This window comes from Lagenorhynchus albirostris, chromosome 1 (genome assembly GCF_949774975.1).
Source record: "Lagenorhynchus albirostris chromosome 1, mLagAlb1.1, whole genome shotgun sequence".
NCBI lineage: Eukaryota > Metazoa > Chordata > Mammalia > Artiodactyla > Delphinidae > Lagenorhynchus > Lagenorhynchus albirostris.
Genome location: NC_083095.1, coordinates 34,778,047 through 34,799,156, shown reverse-complemented (window position 1 = coordinate 34,799,156; position 21,110 = coordinate 34,778,047). Strand labels below are relative to the sequence as shown.

Sequence of the window (21,110 nt, the reverse complement as noted above, 5' to 3'; positions counted from 1 at the left end):
TCATCTTGAACAATAGGTAGTTATCTGATAGACTTGTATTACCAGGTAGTCTTCAGATAAAAAGAATGATTGTTATTCTCCAGCAGAAAAAAAAACGTATAGACATTGTTAACTAGAGGGGTTCAGAAACTCCAGGATTTGGCATATGCTTCTACAGCACTGGCAAGAAGGAAAAAAATGTAAACTACAGAAAACCAGGAAGTTTGGTTACTTGAAAACAGAAGATGCTAAAAAAGAAGTAATTTAAATGCTCTCGAAACACTTCAGGTTATAAAGATTTAAAGGAGAGTCAACAGAAAAGAACTTTCACACAATAGGTGACCTGTATGAAGAACCATGTAACAAGAAAACTGCAGTATTTAACTTACTACTCAGGTTGCTTAGCAGTCACTAACAAACAACCTCTACTTTTCCTCTAGCCTGCCAACGACATTTGCAACTTTGGATATTGATGGTGTAAGAAAAATAATCTTTGCACTACCAGGTAAGAATAATTGAAATAGTTTCTTTTGCTTTTTCTGGAAAAATGACCAAAATCTTTTTGTTTCCCAGGTGACCAGTCCCCTATCAGAGCGCATGATTTGGAATCTGAAACACCTGGGTTCAAATCCCAGCTTTTCATACTGTATGACCTTGGACAAATCACATAACGTCTCTGAAGCTGTTTCTTCATCTATAAAATGGGGCTAATTAGGGTTGGTGTGAAAGTCAAATTAGTATCTTTCAAAGCACATTTCAGACCCTAAGATGATAATCAGGAGTTAAGTGTCACTACGTCTTTCTAGGGCACCTGCTTTTCCTTACAGGAAATTGGTCAAAGTTAGCAGTATGATTACCTCTCACAACTAGAGTATTATGCTCAAGGGGCCAAAGGGCCTTAAATCGCCCATGGAAATACTAGAACAAAAAAGTACAAAGCTGCCTTTGGTTCTCACCAGATTTGGACTGGTTGGGGAGAGCAGCAACACAGGAGGGGCTGCAAATACTGATGCTTCTCAGCCAAATCCCAGGCATCATCAGTCTGACCACATCATTATCCCCACCTTCTCCCACGTGAGCAGAAACTCACGTGTTCAGATTATAGAAAAAGCAAAGTGGTTCCGTTTACAAGTTTTGGACTTTGGCTGTGCATTTAAAGCCAGGTTTTAAAGCCATTACTAATCTTGATAAATTCTAAAGCAGTTTAGAAGTTTTGTGTATCTACTTATTTTTTTCAATTTAAAAAATTATCCTCTGATCTGTAGCAGTGTCCCATTCTCTATTTTTTGGCATAGATTCCTTTAGAAAATAACCTACTTATTCCTTTCAGATGTACAAGTCTGGTGGCTTTGGGATATTTACCTGCTTTTTGATATTAAATAAAGGTCAAAATAGAGATAGAAAGAAAAGAAGGCAGGCAGAAAATTTTAGAACTTTAAAAACATGTTTAAAGCCCCTATCTGTAAGCATAAAAGAGAGTATGTTTCTCTCATATAGGAAATGTTAAGAGCGAGGTCATGTAAATAAAGTTTTAGTCTTCAAACGATTTCTGTGGTACAAAACTCCTTAGGGCCTTTAATACATCCCTAGATACTCTGAAGACCATTATATAGAGAAATGAAATCATCTTCCTAGCTTCATTTTGACTAGAAGAGACTGTTTTTGTTGTCTACAGAAGATATGACTTGACCTACAAAGTATGTTATAGTGCGAGCCTATTTTGCCATTACTAAGTGTTGTTGATCTGCCAAAGAAGTTATAATTAAATAGCCTATTTTCAAATTGCTGCTTTATTTTGAGATTTTCACTGCTCAGCCTGAAAGTACCAAAAGAGGGCAGCAACAATTCACATGTTCAGATTGTAGAACCAGCAAAGTGGTTCTTTTTATAAGGATTTGAAAACTCAGAATTGGATTTTTGGTTTCTTAAGGTCCTTGCACTTAAAGCCATTACTAATCTTGATAAGTTCTAATGCAGTTGAAAAGTTATGTGTTATCTACTTGTTCTTTTTTTTAACTTTTTAAAATTACTATAGTAACATGTGTTCACTGTAAAAACATTAGAAAACACGGATAAGCATTAAGAAATGTTATCCATAATCTCCCTCCCCCTGAAATAACCACTATTTGCAATTTTCTTGGTGTTGATTTTTCCAGTCCCTTTTCTTATATAGAGCAATTCATTTTTTATAGAGTAATTTTATAAAACAGTAGCATTACAAGAATACTGTAATCATTGTTGAGCAATAGCTTTCTTACTTATTTTTCTTTTATTTTTCCTTTTTTTGCTTTTCCAGAAAAATTTCCATCTGTTCATATTTTGAGGCAAGAGGAAAGCAATTGATTCTCATTAAGAGTCTGCTGTCCTGTGGGACAATTCACTTTTTCTATTGAAATAATCAATGTCATTCATCACAACTTTTTTTAACAACTTAAAAAAAATCTATTCTTAACTGCTTTTGTGGGTAGAAGAAAATTAAAGGTATGCTTTTAGCTAGTAATAGGCTAAACTGACCATTGCTTTTATTTTGATGATGAAATTAGCAGCACAAAGCCAGGCCAAGGTAACCTAAAATATAATAAGCATTCCCCACCCCCTCTCTCTCTATATATATACATACTCACATACCACTGTATAAAAGTATTAGTAAAATTTGAATTTTAGAACCAAAAGGAATATTAAGAATCATATAATCCAAACCTTTCATTTTGTGGATGAGTAACGTTAGACCCAGAAAGGTTTGGAACTCTTGCCTGGGTCGCATGGCTTGGTTAGTTAACAATACCACACAAGAAGCAAAATCTGTTATTCTCAGCTCAGTCGTTTTTTTCATAGCCCACCATACCTCTCTTTGAAGTGCGTGACACACCCAGATTTCTTCTTGGAGAGGTACAGTTGAATTCCTCAAATTTTTCTTATAACTGCAAAAAAACTTGGTGTTTGTATTAATCTGCTCAGGCTGCCATAACAGAATGTCACAGACTGGGTGGCTTAAACAACAGAAATTTATTTTCTCACAGTTCTGAAGACTGAAAGTCTAAGATCAAGGTGCCAGCAAGGTCGGTTTCTGTTACGATCTTTCTTCCTTGCTTGCAGATGGCCACCTTCTCTCAGTGTCTTCACGTGGCCTTTCTTCTGTGTATACACACTCGTGTTTCTTCCTCTTTTTATAAGGACACCAGCCCTATTGGATTAGGGCCTCACCCTTACAACCTCATTTAATTTTGGTTACCTCTTTAGAGGTCCTTTCTCCAAATACAGCCACATTGGGGGTTAAGACTTCAACATATGAATTTGAGGGGAACATAATTCCGTTCCTAAGAGTATTCGCCTTCAAGTCCTTCACGTCTTAAATCATTGTTGTTGTTTTTTTAGTTTAAAGAAATTTTTGGTTAGAGGGGATTATGGATAAATTTCTTTATTCTTATCCTACTTGCTAATTTTCTTTTGCACTGAGCATGTACTACTATGGTAATTTTAGAACATTTTAAAAATAGCAAGTGCAAACTCATTACTAAAGGCTTTCAATGCACGGCTCTCAGGAAAACAGATATAAATGGTGCCAAACAGCTTCTGTGCATCAGAAGTCTCTGCGTTTCACTGCTAGATCCAAATATTTACACCCTCTGTGGCATTTGGTCAACTACAGCTCTATTCTGGCATCCTTTTGGATTCAAGGTGATTCAGAAGAGGAATGCTAGTGGTTAGTCATTTCACTCTCTATGATACCTGAAGGTATAGACAGTCATAATTATATGGCAAATTTTTATGTGTGTACTATAAATAACTGCTTGGTTGACTTTCAGGGAATCCTGTGTCAGCCGTGGTCACCTGCAATCTCTTTGTTGTGCCTGCACTGAGAAAGATGCAAGGCATCTTGGATCCTCGGCCAACCATCATCAAAGCCAGGGTAATGTTTTCTAATGACCGGAAACCAAAATTGAAGCCTAATAACAAATTAGGATATGATTTTTTAACTGCCCAAAACAAACGTCTAGAATTTTATATTAGTTTTGAGGAAAAATGTGGTTATAGTCCCCTCTTCATGACAGAAAACAGAGGGAAAGGAGTCCCTTTTATTCCCTTCCCACATTATTCCATGACTCCTAAAGTGAATAATTTTCTCCAGCTAGAAGTCCATTTAGGAGTGGATATGTAATGACAAAATGGTCAATAGAATACTAAACTAATACTAAACCTATATGGAAGGAGGGACAAGAATTTCCCCTATGTAAACTTAGAGAGAACAGCAATTTAGCTGATCACTTTTTCTGTGACCCCGCTGATAAATTTTAAACAGTTCAGAAAAAGACAATTAAAGGACAAGAAAGAGACGCTAGTGAAGCAGAAGAAAAGGGAGACCATATTGTTTGGAAAAAGGACCACTAAGGCTGAGGAATTATACCTGCAGTAAAAATCACTCCGAAATTAGAGTCCCCTTCTCCACCAACACTAACTTCAGTTTGCTTTACTACTACTAGTAAACTAATTATGTAACACAGTTTCTATGTAATAACTAATGAACAATTTTCCTGGCAATTTAAACTATAATACTAAATCAGTACTTTTCTTTCTTTTAAGCTTTACTAAGGTATAATTGATATACACAATTGCACATATTTAATGTAGACATTTTGATGAATTTGGACATATGCAAACACCTGTGATACCGTCATCACAATGAAGGTACTAAACATATCCATCACCTCCAAACATTTCTTTGTGTTCTTTGATTTGTTTGTTTATTTCATGCTAAGAACATTTAATGTGAGAACTATCCTCTTAAAGTGTTTTAAAGTGCACAATACCACATTGGTAACTATAGGTAATATGTTGTACAGCAGATTCTTTAAAATGTATTCACCTTGCATAACAGAAACTTTATATCCATTGAGCAACAATTTCCCTTCCCTCCTCCCCTCAGCCCCTGACAACCACCATGCTATTCTCTGCCTCTGTGAGTGACTATTTTAGATACTTCCTATAAGTGGAATCATGCAGTATTTTTGTAACTGGCTTATTTCACTTAGCATCGTGTCCTCTAGGTTTATCCATGTTGCCTCATGGAAAACAGTATGGAGGTTACTCAGAAATTAAAAGTAGAACTACTGTATGATCCAGCAATCTCACTTCTGGGTATATGTCCAAAAGAATTGAAATCAGGATCTCAAACAGATATTTGCACCCCGGTGTTCATTATAGCATAATTCACTATACAAAGATAAGAAAACAACCCAAATTTCCAACAACAGATGAATGGATAGGGAAAATGAAGCGTATGTGTACAATGGAGCATTATTCAGCTTTAAAAAAGGTCAGTCATTGAACATCAAAAGGTATAATTGGATACCTGTTATATGAGAATATAATGGCCTATGGATTGATTAAAAAACAGATATTGAAAATGATAGAACTGTCTATGATTTATAAGAAATATAAACCAGTTTTATTATTATTCAGAGATGAAAAATATAACTAGGTTATAGAAACTTTGGAAAAATTAACTTAAAACTGATCCGCACCAACAGGTGTAAGAATTTTTAAAGTTACTTGATAAATTTTAGATGATTTATAAGGCAGATGAGCTCGAGCGCCTCTCTGTTGGACTAATGAAATCAGTGCCTCATAACTTCTCTAGTACTTTTAAAAGTTAGTGTAAAGCTCCTTTAACCACTCTTTGGAAGTTTTGACCAGACTTGAGCAGAGTCCGGGCCCTAGGTACCAACCAGGGCCTGGAGCATGTCACGTGGGACCTCCACTCTAATAGAATCCCCTCTGGTCATCTGTTTTCTCACAAACTCTCTTCTCCAATCTGTGCAGCTTAGTCCAGCCTCTTCCCTGAGTCTCCTGGAGCTTTCACCTTCCCCTCATTACCACCATCAAACCTTCCCAAGACTTTCAGGTCTTTGGCAATCGTCTAAAAGTCTTCTCTCCCTCACCTCTTATCATCAGTTGCTTTATTTTCATAATTCTAAATAACTTTATTTCTGCTTCAGCAACTCAATACACATATCCTTTTTAATACCATGAAGTGCTCCATCTCAAAAATCACCAACTCTGGTATACAGTTTAGGAACAATGGCAAGTTACCTACCCGTAGATATAAAAGAATTTAAACACTCCTATAACACCTTCCCTTCTCCCTTTCCATAAGTCCCTTCTGGCTTTACCCCTTTCCTCATCCAACCTAAATCCTGTGGTGTATCACTTCAGTGTTTTTCTAACACCCTCAAATTTTTTTTGCCTCTTCTTCCATGAACTGTAGTAACTCTAAGAATCCACAAACTTAGATCAATCCTCCCTTTTTTGTCCTTCAGTTTTATTCCCAGGGCACTGAGTACAACTAGAGAAGAGAGTACAGCTGTTCAAGTTATCCCTTCCAATTTACAAACCTCAGCAGGGGCCCAAATTCCCCTTGATGATCCTTTTATATCCCGTGGATCAGCTTTTTCCATTCCTTACTGCAGTCTTCCAAATCTTCACCATTCTCCTAAAGCGCCCTCCACCATCCACATCCCCTGTGTTTTATAGCCAAATAAGCTGGTTTGAATGATGGCTCCAATGTTTAATGGTTTCTCTTCTAATCCTGCCTCCTTTTAAATCCCTTTTCTAACTCTAATCATGTCAGCATCTCCAATTAAAATTCTTCAATGCTTCCCATGACCGCAGGGTTAAATCCAGACTGCTCAAGTGCGCACAGGAGGCCCTCCATCCCAAGGCCTGTTTTCCCTTCCAGCTTCATCTGCTTCCCATCCTGCACTCTGACCATACCAAGCTTTTTTCTGCCTCCAGAACGGACGTGAGATCTCCTTCCTAGGAGGTTCTCTCCTAATCACCCCCATCTCTTTTCTCAGCTTGGAAAATTCCTTAGTCATAAGACTCAGGCATCATGCCCTCTGTGAAGCCTTTCTCAGTGTCCCTAAGAAGGGTTGATTATTTACTTCTTTGTGCCCTATTACACTGTGTTTGCAATTAATTATTTACTGTATTAGATAATTCTTTGAGGTCACTTCTCTAAAAGATGGACAGGACAAAGAGGAAGGAAAAAAATATTCTCCCCTTTTTTTTAAGTAACAAATTTTGTTTTTAGAGCACATTTAGGTTCATAACAAAATTAACTGGAAACTACAGAGAGTTCCTGTATTACTCCTCCTCCCCACCCCATCCTTAAACACACAACGTTCCCAGCTGTTGACGTCCTGCACCACAGTGGTACATTTGTTACAATCAATGAACCTACAGTGACACATCATTATCACCCAAAGTCCATAGTTTACATTAGGGTTTACTTTCAGTGTTGTGTATTCTAGGGGTCTTGACAAATGTACAGTTACATGTATCTACCATTGTATATCGTACAGTTTCACAACCCTAAAAACTCTCTGTGCTCTGCCTATTCGTTCCTCCCTCCCTGCTCACCCTTGATCTTTTTACTGTTTTGCCTTTTCCAGAATGTCATATTGTTGGAATCATACAGTATGTTACCTTTTCAGATTGTCTTCTTTCACTTATTAATATGCGTTTGTTCCTCCGTGTCTTTTCACGGCTAGATAGTTCATTTCTTTTTAGCAAGGAATAATATTCCATTCTCTGGATGTACCACCGTTTATCCATTCACCTACTGAAGGGTATCTTGGTTGCTTCCAAATTTGGGCAATTATGAATAAATCTGCTATAAACATTTGTGTGCAGGTTTTTGTATGAACATAAACTTTCAGTTCACTTGGGTAAACACCAAGGACTGTGATTGCTGGACTGTATGATAAGAATATATTTCGTTTTGTAAGAAACTGCCAAAATGTCTTCCAAAGTAGCTCTACCATTTTGCATTCCCACCGTAGTGAATAAGAGTCCCTTTTCTTCCACATTCTCAGTAGGATTTGGTGTGGCCAGTGTTTTGGATTTTTGGCCTTTCTAATAAGTATCTAGTGATATCTCGTTGTTGTTTTAATTTGCAATTTCCTAATGACTTATGATGTTGAACATTTTTTCATATGCTTACTTCTCATGTGTATATCTTCTTTGGTAAGGTGCTCAATTCTTTTGCCCAGTTTTTAACTGGGTTGTTCATCTTCTTATTATTGAGTTTTAAGAATTGTTTGTATATTTTGGATAACAGACCTTTATCAGGTGTGTTTTTTACAATTATTTTCTCCCCGTCTGTGGTTTATCAGCTCATTTCATTGACCTTTCTTTTTTTTTTTTCTCATTCTCTCTCTTAGACCTTCACATGTAGCGCATACCATATAATACTATACCAAATAATACAATTTTATCTCTTGAGTGACTACTGTGTGCCAGCAAAATATTCAGAGGAAACAGAGGACTCCTAGTCCACAGCTCACTGCCCAGTTTTGAAAGAGTAGAAGAAATCGGCAGAAGTGAAACATCCACCATTTGCAGTGTTTTTCCACCAAAATATTGATATATGTGTATGTTTACTCATGGTACATCATTCTTATAAGCACTGAAGCTTATAGTAAATAGGTGCTTTCTTAAGCTAACTGATGTAATATACCAGAACTATAGTGTCAGTGTAACTAAATATATTGGTGAATAAAGTATTCTGCATTTCAGTAAAATACCATAAAAATCTAATTAGCTTCATCTCTTGCTACAAAAGGAACAGCTGTTTGTGAGGCGGTGAAAAAATTTCATTCACTTTAATTTGATGCAATTGATTCTTGTTTATTAAATTAACAAATATCTTCCTTTAAAACAAACAACCCCATTTTGTAGATGAACAAACAGGTATGGGAAAGCAAAATAAGTTGCCAATACAGCACATCGGTTAGCAGTAAAACTGGGAGTAGAACCTAGGTGCCCGTATCTTCCCAGTATATTATTTGCTCCACTGTACTTCCATGAGCCATTCAGTGCCATTGCTGGGGAAAAACCTCAAACACTTAGCAAATGACACAGCCACATGAATAGATCTTGTGGTTTAGTGCTGGAGAACACACACACCCACACACTCAGGTTGAAAGACAGATTTTTGTCCTCAGGTAAGCACAGAATAATTTAGGAACAATGGCAAGTTACCCCCCAGTAGGTATGAAATAGGGTATAAACATAAGTAATATCATGTGAAAGAGTAGAGTGTGACTTAATCAAGGAGAAACACCCTAGAATTGAATTTTATTCTGGATTCCAGATAAAAAGCATAATTAGAATGTTTTAATATTCTAATTAGATTATTAGAATATTTTAAAACAAAGTAACCAGAATGGATTAGAGATGAACTCACTTCAATAAAAATTTCCAGGTCAAGTTTTAACTATATCATTTAACTTAAGCAATATCTGTTTTAGTTGAGTAAAGGATTTCTAGACCATTTTAAGATAGAGTAACTTAAACGATTATTATGCTAATGGAAAATGTTAATTCTCATGCATTGGAATGAGTCTTGTTTTCATTGAACTAATCTTTGATGGGCTATAGATCATAATTATGTACTGTATAAACTTGTTCAAGTTATACCTTTTAGGCACCTGCTACCAACACATTATCACCTTGATCAGATTTCAGGATGAATTTAATGACATAGATAAAAAAAAAAAAAACAGTGGCTCCAGGTTGAATGTTGATTGGTCATTCTGTATAATGTGTGTGAACAGAAATTGGCTATGTTACAAAGATATGAAAGATGCCATTCCATAGCAAAGACTCATTCAGAGGAATTCTTTTAGTGCCAGTGATGTGACCAAACCAAAGTGGTATAACTTTTATGAGACTACTTTTATTTGCTTTAATGAGATTGTTTATCAGTATTGGGACTGATATAATCAGTCCTGATTACAGGATAATCTGATAATCAAGAGAAAAGAAAGTAACTATCCCTTTTGATTAATCTCTAAAATATACAAATACCTCATGCAACTCAATATCAAAAAAACAAACAACTCAATCAAAAAATAGGCAGAGGAGTTAAATAGACATTTCTCCAATGAAGACATATAGATGGCCAGGGGGCACATGAAAAGATGCTCAATATCACTCATTATTAGAGAAGCGCAAATCAAAACTATAATGAGGTAGTCAGAATGGCCATCATCAAAAAATCTACCAACAATAACTGCTGGAGAGGGTGTGGAGAAAAGGGAACCCTCCTACACTGTTGGTGGGAATGTAAACTGGTACAGCTACTACGGAGAACTGTATGGAGATTCCCTAAAAAACTGAAAATAGAGCTACCATATGATCCAGCAATCCCACTCCTGGGCATATATCCAGAGGAAACCATAATTTAAAAAGATATATGCACCACAGTGTTCATTTCAGCACTATTTACAATAGCCAGGACATGGAAGCAACCTAAATACCCATCGACAGAAGAATGGATAAAGAAGTTGTGGTACATATATACAATGGAATATTACTCAGCCATAAAAAAGAATGAAATCATGCCATTTGCAGCAACATGGATGGACCTAGAGATCGTCATACTGAGTGAAGTAAGTCAGACAAAGACAAATATCATAGGATATCACTTATATGTGGAATCTTAAAAAAGGGTACAAATGAACTTATCTACAAAACAGAAATAGAGTTACAGATATAGAAAACAAACTTAGGGTTACCTGGGGGTAAGGGGGGAGGTGAGGAAGGATAAATTGGAAGATTGGGATTGACTATACACACTATTGTAAAATAGATAACTAATAAGGACCTACTCTATAGCACAGGGAACTCTACTCAGTACTCTGTAATGGCCTATATGGGAAAAGAATCTAAAAAAGAGTGGATATATGTATATGTATACCTGATTCACTTTACTGTACACCTAAAACCAATACAACATTGTCAATCAACTATACTCCAATAAAAATTTTAAAAAGAAAATATCCCTTTCATATTAAAGATAAGTGTATGAATGAGTAGCTGAATTAGCACCTCAGTAAATCTTTACTGGATGGATGAATGGATGGATGGATGGATGGATGGATGGACGGACAGTTGGATGACACACCGATAAATGGATGTTGAGCTTGTATGTTTGTGTAGGTCTACCTCCTTTATTTTCAATGTTAAAACATCTGCTTTGATTTCTTAATTCATAGGTCAGAGGTAAAATTAAAATTCAAGAATAGACTTTATATTTTTCATCTGCCCTTTTTCCTACTGCGGGTACCAACTTCTTAGCCTTCTTTTCTCTTTTCACCAGAGCAACGCAACCTCTGGACTTCCTGTATTAAGAACATAAGGTGGCAGTGGTGGAGACAGCAGAATGCCAAGATATTTCCATGTCCATTGAACTCTTTGCACAACTGCCACCACCCTGTAGTTTTAAGAGATGATCAGGTGATCAAGTTTGTTTTCTTTTCCTCGTTTTTCTGTAGTTATCATGTGATGTAAAACTGGATCCTCGCCCAGAATACCATCGGTGTATACTGACTTGGCATCACCAAGAACCACTACCTTGGGCACAGAGTACAGGTTAGTCATTCACACCTGCAGGTATCTCTATACACCCATCCTGTTAAAACACAAATTTATGTATAACCTCCTTCTTTGAGTATACCTAATTTTGTAATTATTGTACATTTTCCCTTTTGAAAGATTAGATGTTAACTTATTCCTAAAACAGTGTAGCATAACAGGACAAGAGTAAAAAATAAATAAATAAAGATTTTGTTATTCCATGGATCCATATTTTCTAGATAAACATTTGAAATACAAATGTAAAATTACAGAAGATTTTTATCTGTTTGTTCAACCAGTAAGTTCTGAGCATAACTTTGATGGTAGGAAAAGGAGGGGACTGGGCTATGCCACCCATCAGTGTGAGATTAAAGCCCAATTAGAGTGTGATTCTCTGTAGCCTTTACTATACACTAGATATTGGTAAGATTTAAGGACTGAGAAATCAACGTTGATAATTCAGAGTTCTGAAGTTACCTGCTGTAGACTTTAAACTTTTATCCCAACTTCTCTAGTCATATTTTACCTGACTTTTGATGGGATTCCAGAAAAAATTAAACAAAGGTCCTATCAAGTACAAACATCAGCTAGCACAGTGAGTAGGTCTCTGATGGGCTTTGCCATCAGACTTGCATTCAAATTGGCCACCAACTAATTAGTAGGACCCTAGGCAAGTTATCTAACCTCTTTTGAGTCGTTGAGAATTAAATAAGGTAGTTGAGTAAAAGGTCTACCACCATGTCTGGTACTTAGTAAATACTAAAGAAATGGTAGCCACTGCTGTTATTATCATTATTATTTTAATAGGGTTTAAAAGCCTGTCTTTTCAGACACACGTCACATTTTAGCCTGAATTGAGAAATTCTATGGTATTTTCCACAATGCTGTAAAATTTTGGTTTTGTTCTTTTAAGCAATAATTTGTAATGTTTATTTTTAAAGTTCAGTGAGAAGGTAGTAAGATACAGTAGCAAGGCCACCTGAAAAAGGTACTGGGAAGTCTGATCATCTCTCTTCCTCTTGAAGACCTGTGTTTCTGTTCATCAGTTTTTATTCTGAAAAGGACTGCAAGGGCTGCGCATGCATACACCATGACGCTGATGCTGCTGTAATGAGAGTATTTCCTCCTAGGTAATCAGATGAGCAGCCGTCTGATGAGCATGCGCAGCGCCAACGGATTATTGATGCTTCCTCCAAAGACAGAGCAGTACGTGGAGCTCCACAAGGGCGAGGTGGTGGACGTCATGGTCATTGGACGGCTATGATGGTCACCAGCGGGAGAAAGCTTTGATGCATGTCTACATACCATTGACTGTATCCTGTAATATGCAACGGCACAGCTAGTTTTTCTGATTTGGATAAAAGTTGATCTGTATGGTCAACATCTTGAACTATATTTCAAAAGAATTTAAATACCTTTTAAAGAAAAAAACACCTAAAAATAAATCTTAACAGACAACTCTATTCTGATTATATCAAAGCAAATTTTTCCTTTCTTGCAAATTGCTTTGTGTGTTCAATGCTAGGTCTGATAGCGATAGCTTTTAGTAGACAGCAGTAGGTGCCTGCAGAACTTGTGTTTTTCTCATCTTTAAAATACAACTACTTATGCTCTTAAATCAAGGCTGTCTGCTTATTTATACTAGCGTAGGCAACACTTGGATTTCCCTTCTTAGTATGCTTCATAACCACTTTACAGAGAGCTTTTGCTTGTTCTTTATCATGTATCTCGTGTTTATGTGCACAGTGCCAAACAAAGAGTGACTGGGTGGTGGCCCTGCCCTGCCTCAAGGAGAACCATCCCCGCAGAGCGTTCGGGGGTGGGGGGGCCTCGCATCCCAGTAGCCTCATGGCACAGTACTCTTGGGCAGTAACTGGATACCTTTTATTTGAACAAACAAACTGGGGGGAAAAAATGCTTCCTTAAGTGCTGACAGCCTTTTTAACCAATACATTTAAAATTGTACAGAATAAAAAATAAAATCAAAGACTGATCTTGTACAGATATTAGTGTTACCAGCATTCATGTGGAAATCAAGAGCAAAGAAAAAACAATGTTAAACAACTCTGTACCATAACATTTTCTGTAATGATACTGAAACTTAATGAATAAAAAAAATCCTCGATCATTATTTAAAATCCAGTGTGTGTTGGCCTTGTTAATAAAAAAAGAGAAGATTGTTATGCCATTCTGATGGGATTCTGCCTGGATAAAAGGAATAGTTAAGATGGCTTAGCAAGGTTAAGTGGTATAAAGGAGATTTTTAAAAATATAGAGTAATCTATATTTTACTGTAGCATTGTGCAAATACAGATTAGAAAGTAGGAGAGAACCTGTAGTTGGTCTCGTCTTTCCAGTTATAGCTGGAGAATAGCAAGCAAATTTAGAGGAAAGATAGTTGATAATTTAGAAAAAAACTACATTTTTATTTCAGATGTCATAAAAACAAATTTCAAACATCTACAGTTCCTTGGAATAGAGGGGGAAAATAAGTAATGAACCATAAAATTGCAGATGAGTACCTGGACATTTTTTTTATCATGTTTGGAAGTGAAAAATGGGAAAAATCTGTACTGACTATAGAAAATACAGTTGAAATACATGCTATCCACAATGGCTTCTTTAATAAAAACTTAGGGGCACTTTCCAAACAGTGGTAACGGGGGACATTAAATATGCTATAGAGTACTTAGTAAAGCAAACAACAAAAATTAGCCCACTAGTAGACAAGGTGCCAAATGATGGTAATGAAAAAAGCCAATTTGTAAACAATAAATATTTGATACTTATACTTGGTATTTCCAAAGTTGAAAATAAAATGTTCTACATTTTAAATTTAGTTTATATGTTCAATTAAAGAAGATAAGGTTAATTAATAGAGGTCAAATGAAAGCTCATGCAAGGAGTTCTTTACCTACATTCATCCAAGAAATATTTATTAAGCATATACTGTGTGCTTGAGTACAAGGTACATCATGCTATACTATTTACAAGAATGAATAGGGATAATTGCTAACATTACAGTCCATCAAGGAAGATTAAAAAAACATGTGCAAGTAAGCATAATATTTGATATGTTTGATATTTGATAATAACATAGTAGAATGTGTAAAATGTGATAAATGCTGTAATTCAGATTTAAAGAGTTGGAGGAGTTCCAATGAGAACCTTCTACAAGGTAAGATTTCAAGGGGTAAGAAATTTTAGTGGGTCTTGAAGTCAAGGTAGAATTTTAAAGGTGATAATGCAGGAAGAAGGGTATTCTAGAAACAGAATGTACAATTAATAATAATTGTTATTTTTATTATAGAATTTAAGATCCACAAGGGCAATGATTTTTGTTTGTTTTGTTTACTGATATTATCCCCAAGTCCTTAGAGTTCCTGGCATATGTGCATATGGATAGGCAAAAGTAAATATTTGTTCCATGAAACATTATACAGAGCTTACCAGGCACTTTTCTAAGCACTTTTCATATGTTTAATTTTCACAACAACCCTGTAAGTGTTATTATTCCTATTATAGATGAGGAACCTGAGGCACAGAGAGGTTAAGAAACTTGTCCAGGGTGACACAGCTAATAAAAGGAGGAGCCAGGATGCAAACTTAACAATCTGGCTTCAGAGTCCATATTCCCAAACACTAAGCCATAGAAACAGAAAATTGATATATTTGTAAGACCAAAAAAGTACATGTTTGAGGCCCAAACTATGAACTTCTTGAATACAAGGGTAAGGAGTCTAGATTTATTCTAGAGACAAACCATTAGAGATTCTTGATGAGGGAAGTATTAGGATCATTTTTGGGGGGAAAAAAATGCTCTGGCAGCATTGAATAGGATAGACTGGATTGGGGAAAAACTGAAGAGAGACACCAATTAATAAGTGATCATTATTGTGCAGGTGAGGGGTGATGATAGCCTTAACCATAATGTTAGAGGGGTAATGGTGATAGGAAGGTCATGACATCTGAGTGTGCCTCTGGACCTAAAAAATGGAAAGAATTTTATGACTGATTACAAGTGTTGGAAAGGAAGTTAGACGAGTAAGAGATGATTCAAAGTCTTTAGTCTTGGCTGACTGAGAACATGTTCAACAAGAAACAAAAAAAAGAAAGAAACATGGATTTTGTGGAGGAGCTGGTAAGTTTGGACATGTCTTTGAGATGTCAGAGGGGCCCTAAGGTAGCCATGTCCTGTTGGCATTTGAAAGTATAGGTTAGGAGTTCACAGAAGAGATACTGGCTGAATATAACCTTGGGGATCCTTCACATGAAGGTAGTATTTGAAACATAAGGGTAGATAGGAAAGATTATTAAGGAAGGACTTGCCAAGAAAAGAGGACAGAGCCTTGGGAAGCACCTTATTTTGGAGTGTTGGAGGAAAAAGCCATGGATGTAATGAAAGGAAGAGCAGTTTGTAGAAGAGGAAAAACAGGGAATTACAGTGTCCCAGAACAAGGGAGGGGAGTTTCAAGAAGGAAAGATAATCAACTGTCAAAAATAAATGTCAAGAAGAATGAGGGCTCAAAAGAATGTATTGATCAGGCAATCATTTGTGAGCTGCAAGAGTGCAATTTCAATAATGGGTTGAAGGCAAAAGCCAGATAGCAAAATAGAAACCGTGACTATGAAATATTTGGAACTTGGGCATGAGGAAAGAAAGATAGACACAGGATGGTAGCTTGAACCAATTACAAGATGAAGAAAATATATTTGTTTGAAAAACAATAGTAGTGGGCATATTAAAAATTTGAGAGTAAGGTTCCAGATGGGGAAAGGAGAAGAGGAAGGAAGGGCTGGATTAAAGGACACTGATGGCCCAGTTAGGCTGGAGAAGAAAAGGAACATTTTTCTTTCTGAATTAGAAAAGGAAAAAAATATATATGAACACATTTGAGGTAGATTCAAGGGAAATTTAATTTAAAACTTAAGGGTCAATAAAATGGTTCTACTTGGTACAGTGAAAGTCAACGTCATATAATCTATTTGCATTATTTGACCAAAATTATTTTAAAATTATGTATGTATGATGTATTACAATTCTTTGTCTTAGTAGTTGATATTTAAATAAAAGATTATAAGGTGTTTTTACATTCTTGCTTATAGCTGTGTGGAAGTTAAGCAGTTCCTTTTTTTCATGTTTGTTTGTTTTTTCTTATGATTATACAAGCAGTACATACCTATCCACCAAAGTCTACAGCAAGACTGCCACCCCCACTAAATTGACAGGCTCCCTGCCCAGACACCCAGCCCCTTCTCTAGGACACAAAGAAGTGCTTGACCCTCTTCTGTCAAGGACCCACCTTTCTGCCCAAGCCCTATACTCTGCTCTATCTAACCTATAGTGTCACGTCTCCCTGCTTACATGCTTTCCCATCAGCTTTATACATCCTTAAAATTCTCCTATGTCCTAAAAACAAAAATGAAAACCTCCCTTAGCCCCCTGCCTACCCATAGCAATTACCCAGTCTTTCTTGTTCCCTTCAGAGCTTGACTTTCAGAAAGAATTGTGTATATTTATCTATGTAGTTTCCATTTCTGGGGTTCTTCATTCTTTGGTGTGGATCCACATTTCCATCTGGTATCATTTTTCTGTTGCCTGAAGGAGTTCCTTTAAAATTGTTGTGTGGGTCTGCTGGTGATATATTCTTTCAGCTTTTGCATGTCTGAAAAAGTATTTGTTTTGCTTTTGTTTTTGAGAGAGATTTTTGCTGGGTATAGAACTCCAGGTTTATAGTGTTTTCCTTTCATTACTTTAAAGATGCCCCTCTCCTCGCTTGCATTGTTTCCAATGAGAAATCTGCTGTCATCCTTATCTTTGTTCCTCTGTACATAGCATATATGTTTTCTCTGGCTGGTCTTAAGACTTTTTTCTTTGTCGTTGTTTTTGATCAGTTTGATTATGATGTGTATTGGTGCAGTTTATTGAGGTTGAGGTTTATTGAGCTTCTTGGATCTATGGATTTATCATTTTCATCAAGTTTGTAAAGTTTTCAGTTATTTCTTTAAATACTTTTTCTGTTTGCCCCACTCTCTTCTCTCTTTCAGATACTCCAATTATCTGCACATGAGGGCACTTGAAATTGTCCCACAGTTCACAGATGCTCTTAATTTGGGGGGGACTCTTTTTCTCATTGTGTGTTGCATTTTGGATGGGCTCTATTGCTATGCTTTAAGTTCACTACTCTTTTCTTCTGCAATGTCTAATCTACCATTAATCCTATCAAGTGCAGTTCTCATCTTAGACATTGTAGTTTTTATTTTCTTGAAGTATAGTTGATTTACAATATTGCATTAGTTTCAGGTGTACAGCATAGTGAATCAGGTGTGGGTTTTTGCAGATTATATTTCATTATAGATTATTACAAGATATTGAATATAATTCCCTGTGCTATGGTAATTCCTTGTAAGCAGTTCCTTTTTAACCTGCTTTCTTGGTTCTGTGCTTTGGTTGTTTCAAATCATGTAACACACAATGAAAAAAAGAATATAAGCAGATTACATATACCAAGTAAATGCTATTAAGTGATGTTGCATGTTATAGCAAGTGGATTCTTTGGATGGCTTTTGTTTTTTCAATTATTTGCTAACCAAAAACATTTTGTGGATCTAACCCATAACCAACTCTTGATCTTCATGAAACCCTAATAGGTAAGTCATTATCATTCCTAATTATAGAAAGTAGAGATTTATGTACATACAGAATTCAAAGCAAATAAATTATGTATCTTATTATCCCAATGATGATGGGTGGATCTATGTTAAATAATACATTGTATTCTAACAGGCTTATAAGAAGTGTTGAGCTCAACTGTCTATAACAGAGTTACATCATTATAGAGTTCATTTATAATTTGGCCTAGAACCAAGAGGTTAAAAAGTTGCTCAATTCTGGCCATTTTGTATGGTCAGTTAGCAATATGTCTCCTGTAGTCTTTTGTAATAATTCAATAATTTATTTAACAAGCATATATTAAGGCTCCATGCTAGGCTCTGAGGATACAGTGATGAATGAGACCAAGACTCATATCCAAGAGGAGACAGATTATGAGAAAGCAAAAAAAAAATTTTTTTTGAAATATAGATTATGAAAAGTCTATGAAGAAAATCCTATTATAGTTAGAGACTAACTGGATGGAGCCCTAAATCATATTCAGTTGTGTAAGATCCAGCCATTAAGAAAGGCAGAAATTACACTAAGAGACTTTAGCGTAACAATAAGTTAAATCTGTGTTGGAGATCTGGAAAAGCACAAAAGAAACATGGAAATGTCAGAGACAATAACTATAGGAAGCGGATACCACAAAAAACTAGGGCTGGGAGATGGGAGGAAGAGGTTAGAATTATCAGAATCTGGAAGCTCAGAGGTTAGACCTCTTGGAGCTAGGACTCAACCCTCCAAGGAAAGGCACTGCCCAGATGCTAATTCTGAGAGTGAGGGGAAAAAAAGGCTAGAACAAGTTGCCATTACCAGGGTGACAGAGAGAATCAAGAAGCAATCAGGAACGAACACAAGTCCCTTCTTCGCTCCCTCTGCTTGCCAAGTTCCCTGTGGTCTAATGCAGCCTATTGTTCAACCTAACAGGAAGCCAGCTGGCAAAAAAAAAAAAATGTCATTAGCTGAGTTCCAACCCCAGCACCACAATGTAGAATGCAATGGTGGATTTAGAGCTGAGAGACAATCACTTGTCCGGGGATTGAGGAAAGGGTTCTCTAAACAGGTGACATTTGAAGTCAGATCAGAAGAATGAAAATAAGCCCCGCATGTTAAGAACTGAGAGAAGAGCATTTCAGACAGAGGAAAGGGCTTAAAGAATACAACACCAGAAAGGAGACAAGCATGATGAGGGAGAGGGGAGGGTTCTGAGATACAGCTGGAGAGAACTGAAGCCAGGATGCAGCCAGATCACGCTCACACATGTATAGGCTCTTGGGTGTATACTGAACACACACACACACACACACACACATACACACACACACACACACACATCCCTATGATATATGTCAAATAGCCTAAGAGCATGGGAAGCCACTGAAGGTTTAAGAAAAAAGCCTCTTATTTACTAAACACCTATTGAATACAAGGCACCATGCTAGACAAGGGCTCCTGCAAACAAGGAACTCATCCTTCCTGCCTCCTACACCTGTTCCTCTGCCTGTGTTTTGTTTCTTGGTTAATGGCACCACCATTTACCCAGTTTCCCAAACCAGAAACCTCTGAGTCACTCTTTCTTCTCACTTCCCACATCCAGTTAGTCACCAAGTTCTGTCAACTCTACTAATAGTTCCTAAATTAACCCTCTCTTTTCTAGTCCCACTGCTACCATCTTAATCTGTATGCCTCCAGAATTGCCCTCCCTGAGTCTGTCCTTCACACTGCTACCAAAGTGATCAAGGCAGAGCATAAATCTCTCTGTGCTAAAACTCCTCATTAGAAAACTGCTGCAACAAATTAAGTCCAAGCCCCCAGTTAGGTTCTTTAAAGTCCTCTGTGATCTAGCCCCTCCCTCGTCCACCTTCACTTTCCCCCCTCACTTAACAGCAGACCATTTGCAGTTACCCCTTCAAAGCATGTCATTTTATGCCTCAATGCCTTTGCTCAGGCTGGCTAATCTTCCAAGATTAACCTTGGACATTAACTCCTCCAGGAACCCTTCCCTAAATCCCTAAACTGGACTTAGTGCCTCTTATCTGTGCTTCCACTTATCTCTGCATCCCACTGAAATTATCTGCTTACATCACCCCTCCTCCACTTAATGGCAGAGACTGTTCACCTCTGTAGCACCAGGAAATAGTAGGTACTCATTGCTAAACTGACCAACAGAATTGACCTTGTATAGCACTCACCAGGGACCCAGAGACAGAACCTGGCATAAAAACTTCATATCATGCTTAGGACATGCAGTAGAGAGGACCCCATGCAGGCATGAGCAAGTTGGCACATCTCATGAGGAACAAGGACAGAAGGTTAATTGGTCATGGACCTCATTTCAACAAAGTGCCTCAGACTCAGAACTATGACATCATCTCCACGTAAAGTTATAAGTATGGTTTAATACGCTGTGCACGTTAAAAAGCATTAATATTTTAAAGGTAAATATTTAAAATATACCATGATTTTTATTTCCCTCTTTTGGTATTTCTTCACTTTTTAAGATACCAGTAGCCTCGAAAAAAATAGAAGTGTGAAACGAAGAGTTTCATCAAGACATCAGAATTAGTAACACCAACATGGAAGAGATGAATCAGATTTATGCAGAAATGTACCCTGGTCCTGAGTCAGGAAGCACAGAAAATGGCAAGTGATCACACAACAAATATGCTGAATGAAGAAAGAGCCAATGGTACTCATACAACTAGAGGAAGAATTTGTCCATCCGAAAGAGGGCATTCAGGGTAAAGGACGGGAAAGGGAGTGTCTGAGGCAAAAATAAAAGGAAACCCTTTGATCCTGCACATGTACAGACTGCCCTTGCCTGCAGGCTGAGCCAGTTATACGTGGAGAGTTATCACCAGAGCTTGATGCCAGTAAACACTCCATTTATGCATCCAGCCCTCAACACTGCTTCTGGGAAAACTGCCTGATACACATCCTATGGGAGTGGATGCTGTGGTCTCCCTGACCCCAACACATGGTCCCACATGGAAGTTACCATTCTTAAGGAAATAGGAACCCTATCATCCACTCAAAAACTCAGATGATATTT

The 21,110-nt window shown here is 37.0% G+C and overlaps 1 protein-coding gene across 7 annotated transcripts in view; it reads left to right on the top strand.

Moving 5' to 3' along the window:
* GPHN (gephyrin) overlaps positions 1-13,538 on the top strand; it is a 617,632-nt gene extending 604,094 nt beyond the window's left edge. For all 7 annotated transcript variants that reach the window (XM_060140985.1, XM_060140957.1, XM_060140999.1 and 4 more), the window contains 4 exons: positions 420-484; positions 3,786-3,889; positions 11,319-11,415; positions 12,531-13,538. In XM_060140985.1, coding sequence (XP_059996968.1) covers positions 420-484; positions 3,786-3,889; positions 11,319-11,415; positions 12,531-12,664 — 400 coding nt within the window. In that variant the 3' untranslated portion in view covers positions 12,665-13,538. The remainder of the gene's footprint in view (positions 1-419; positions 485-3,785; positions 3,890-11,318; positions 11,416-12,530) is intronic.
* Positions 13,539-21,110: the final 7,572 nt, after the last annotated feature.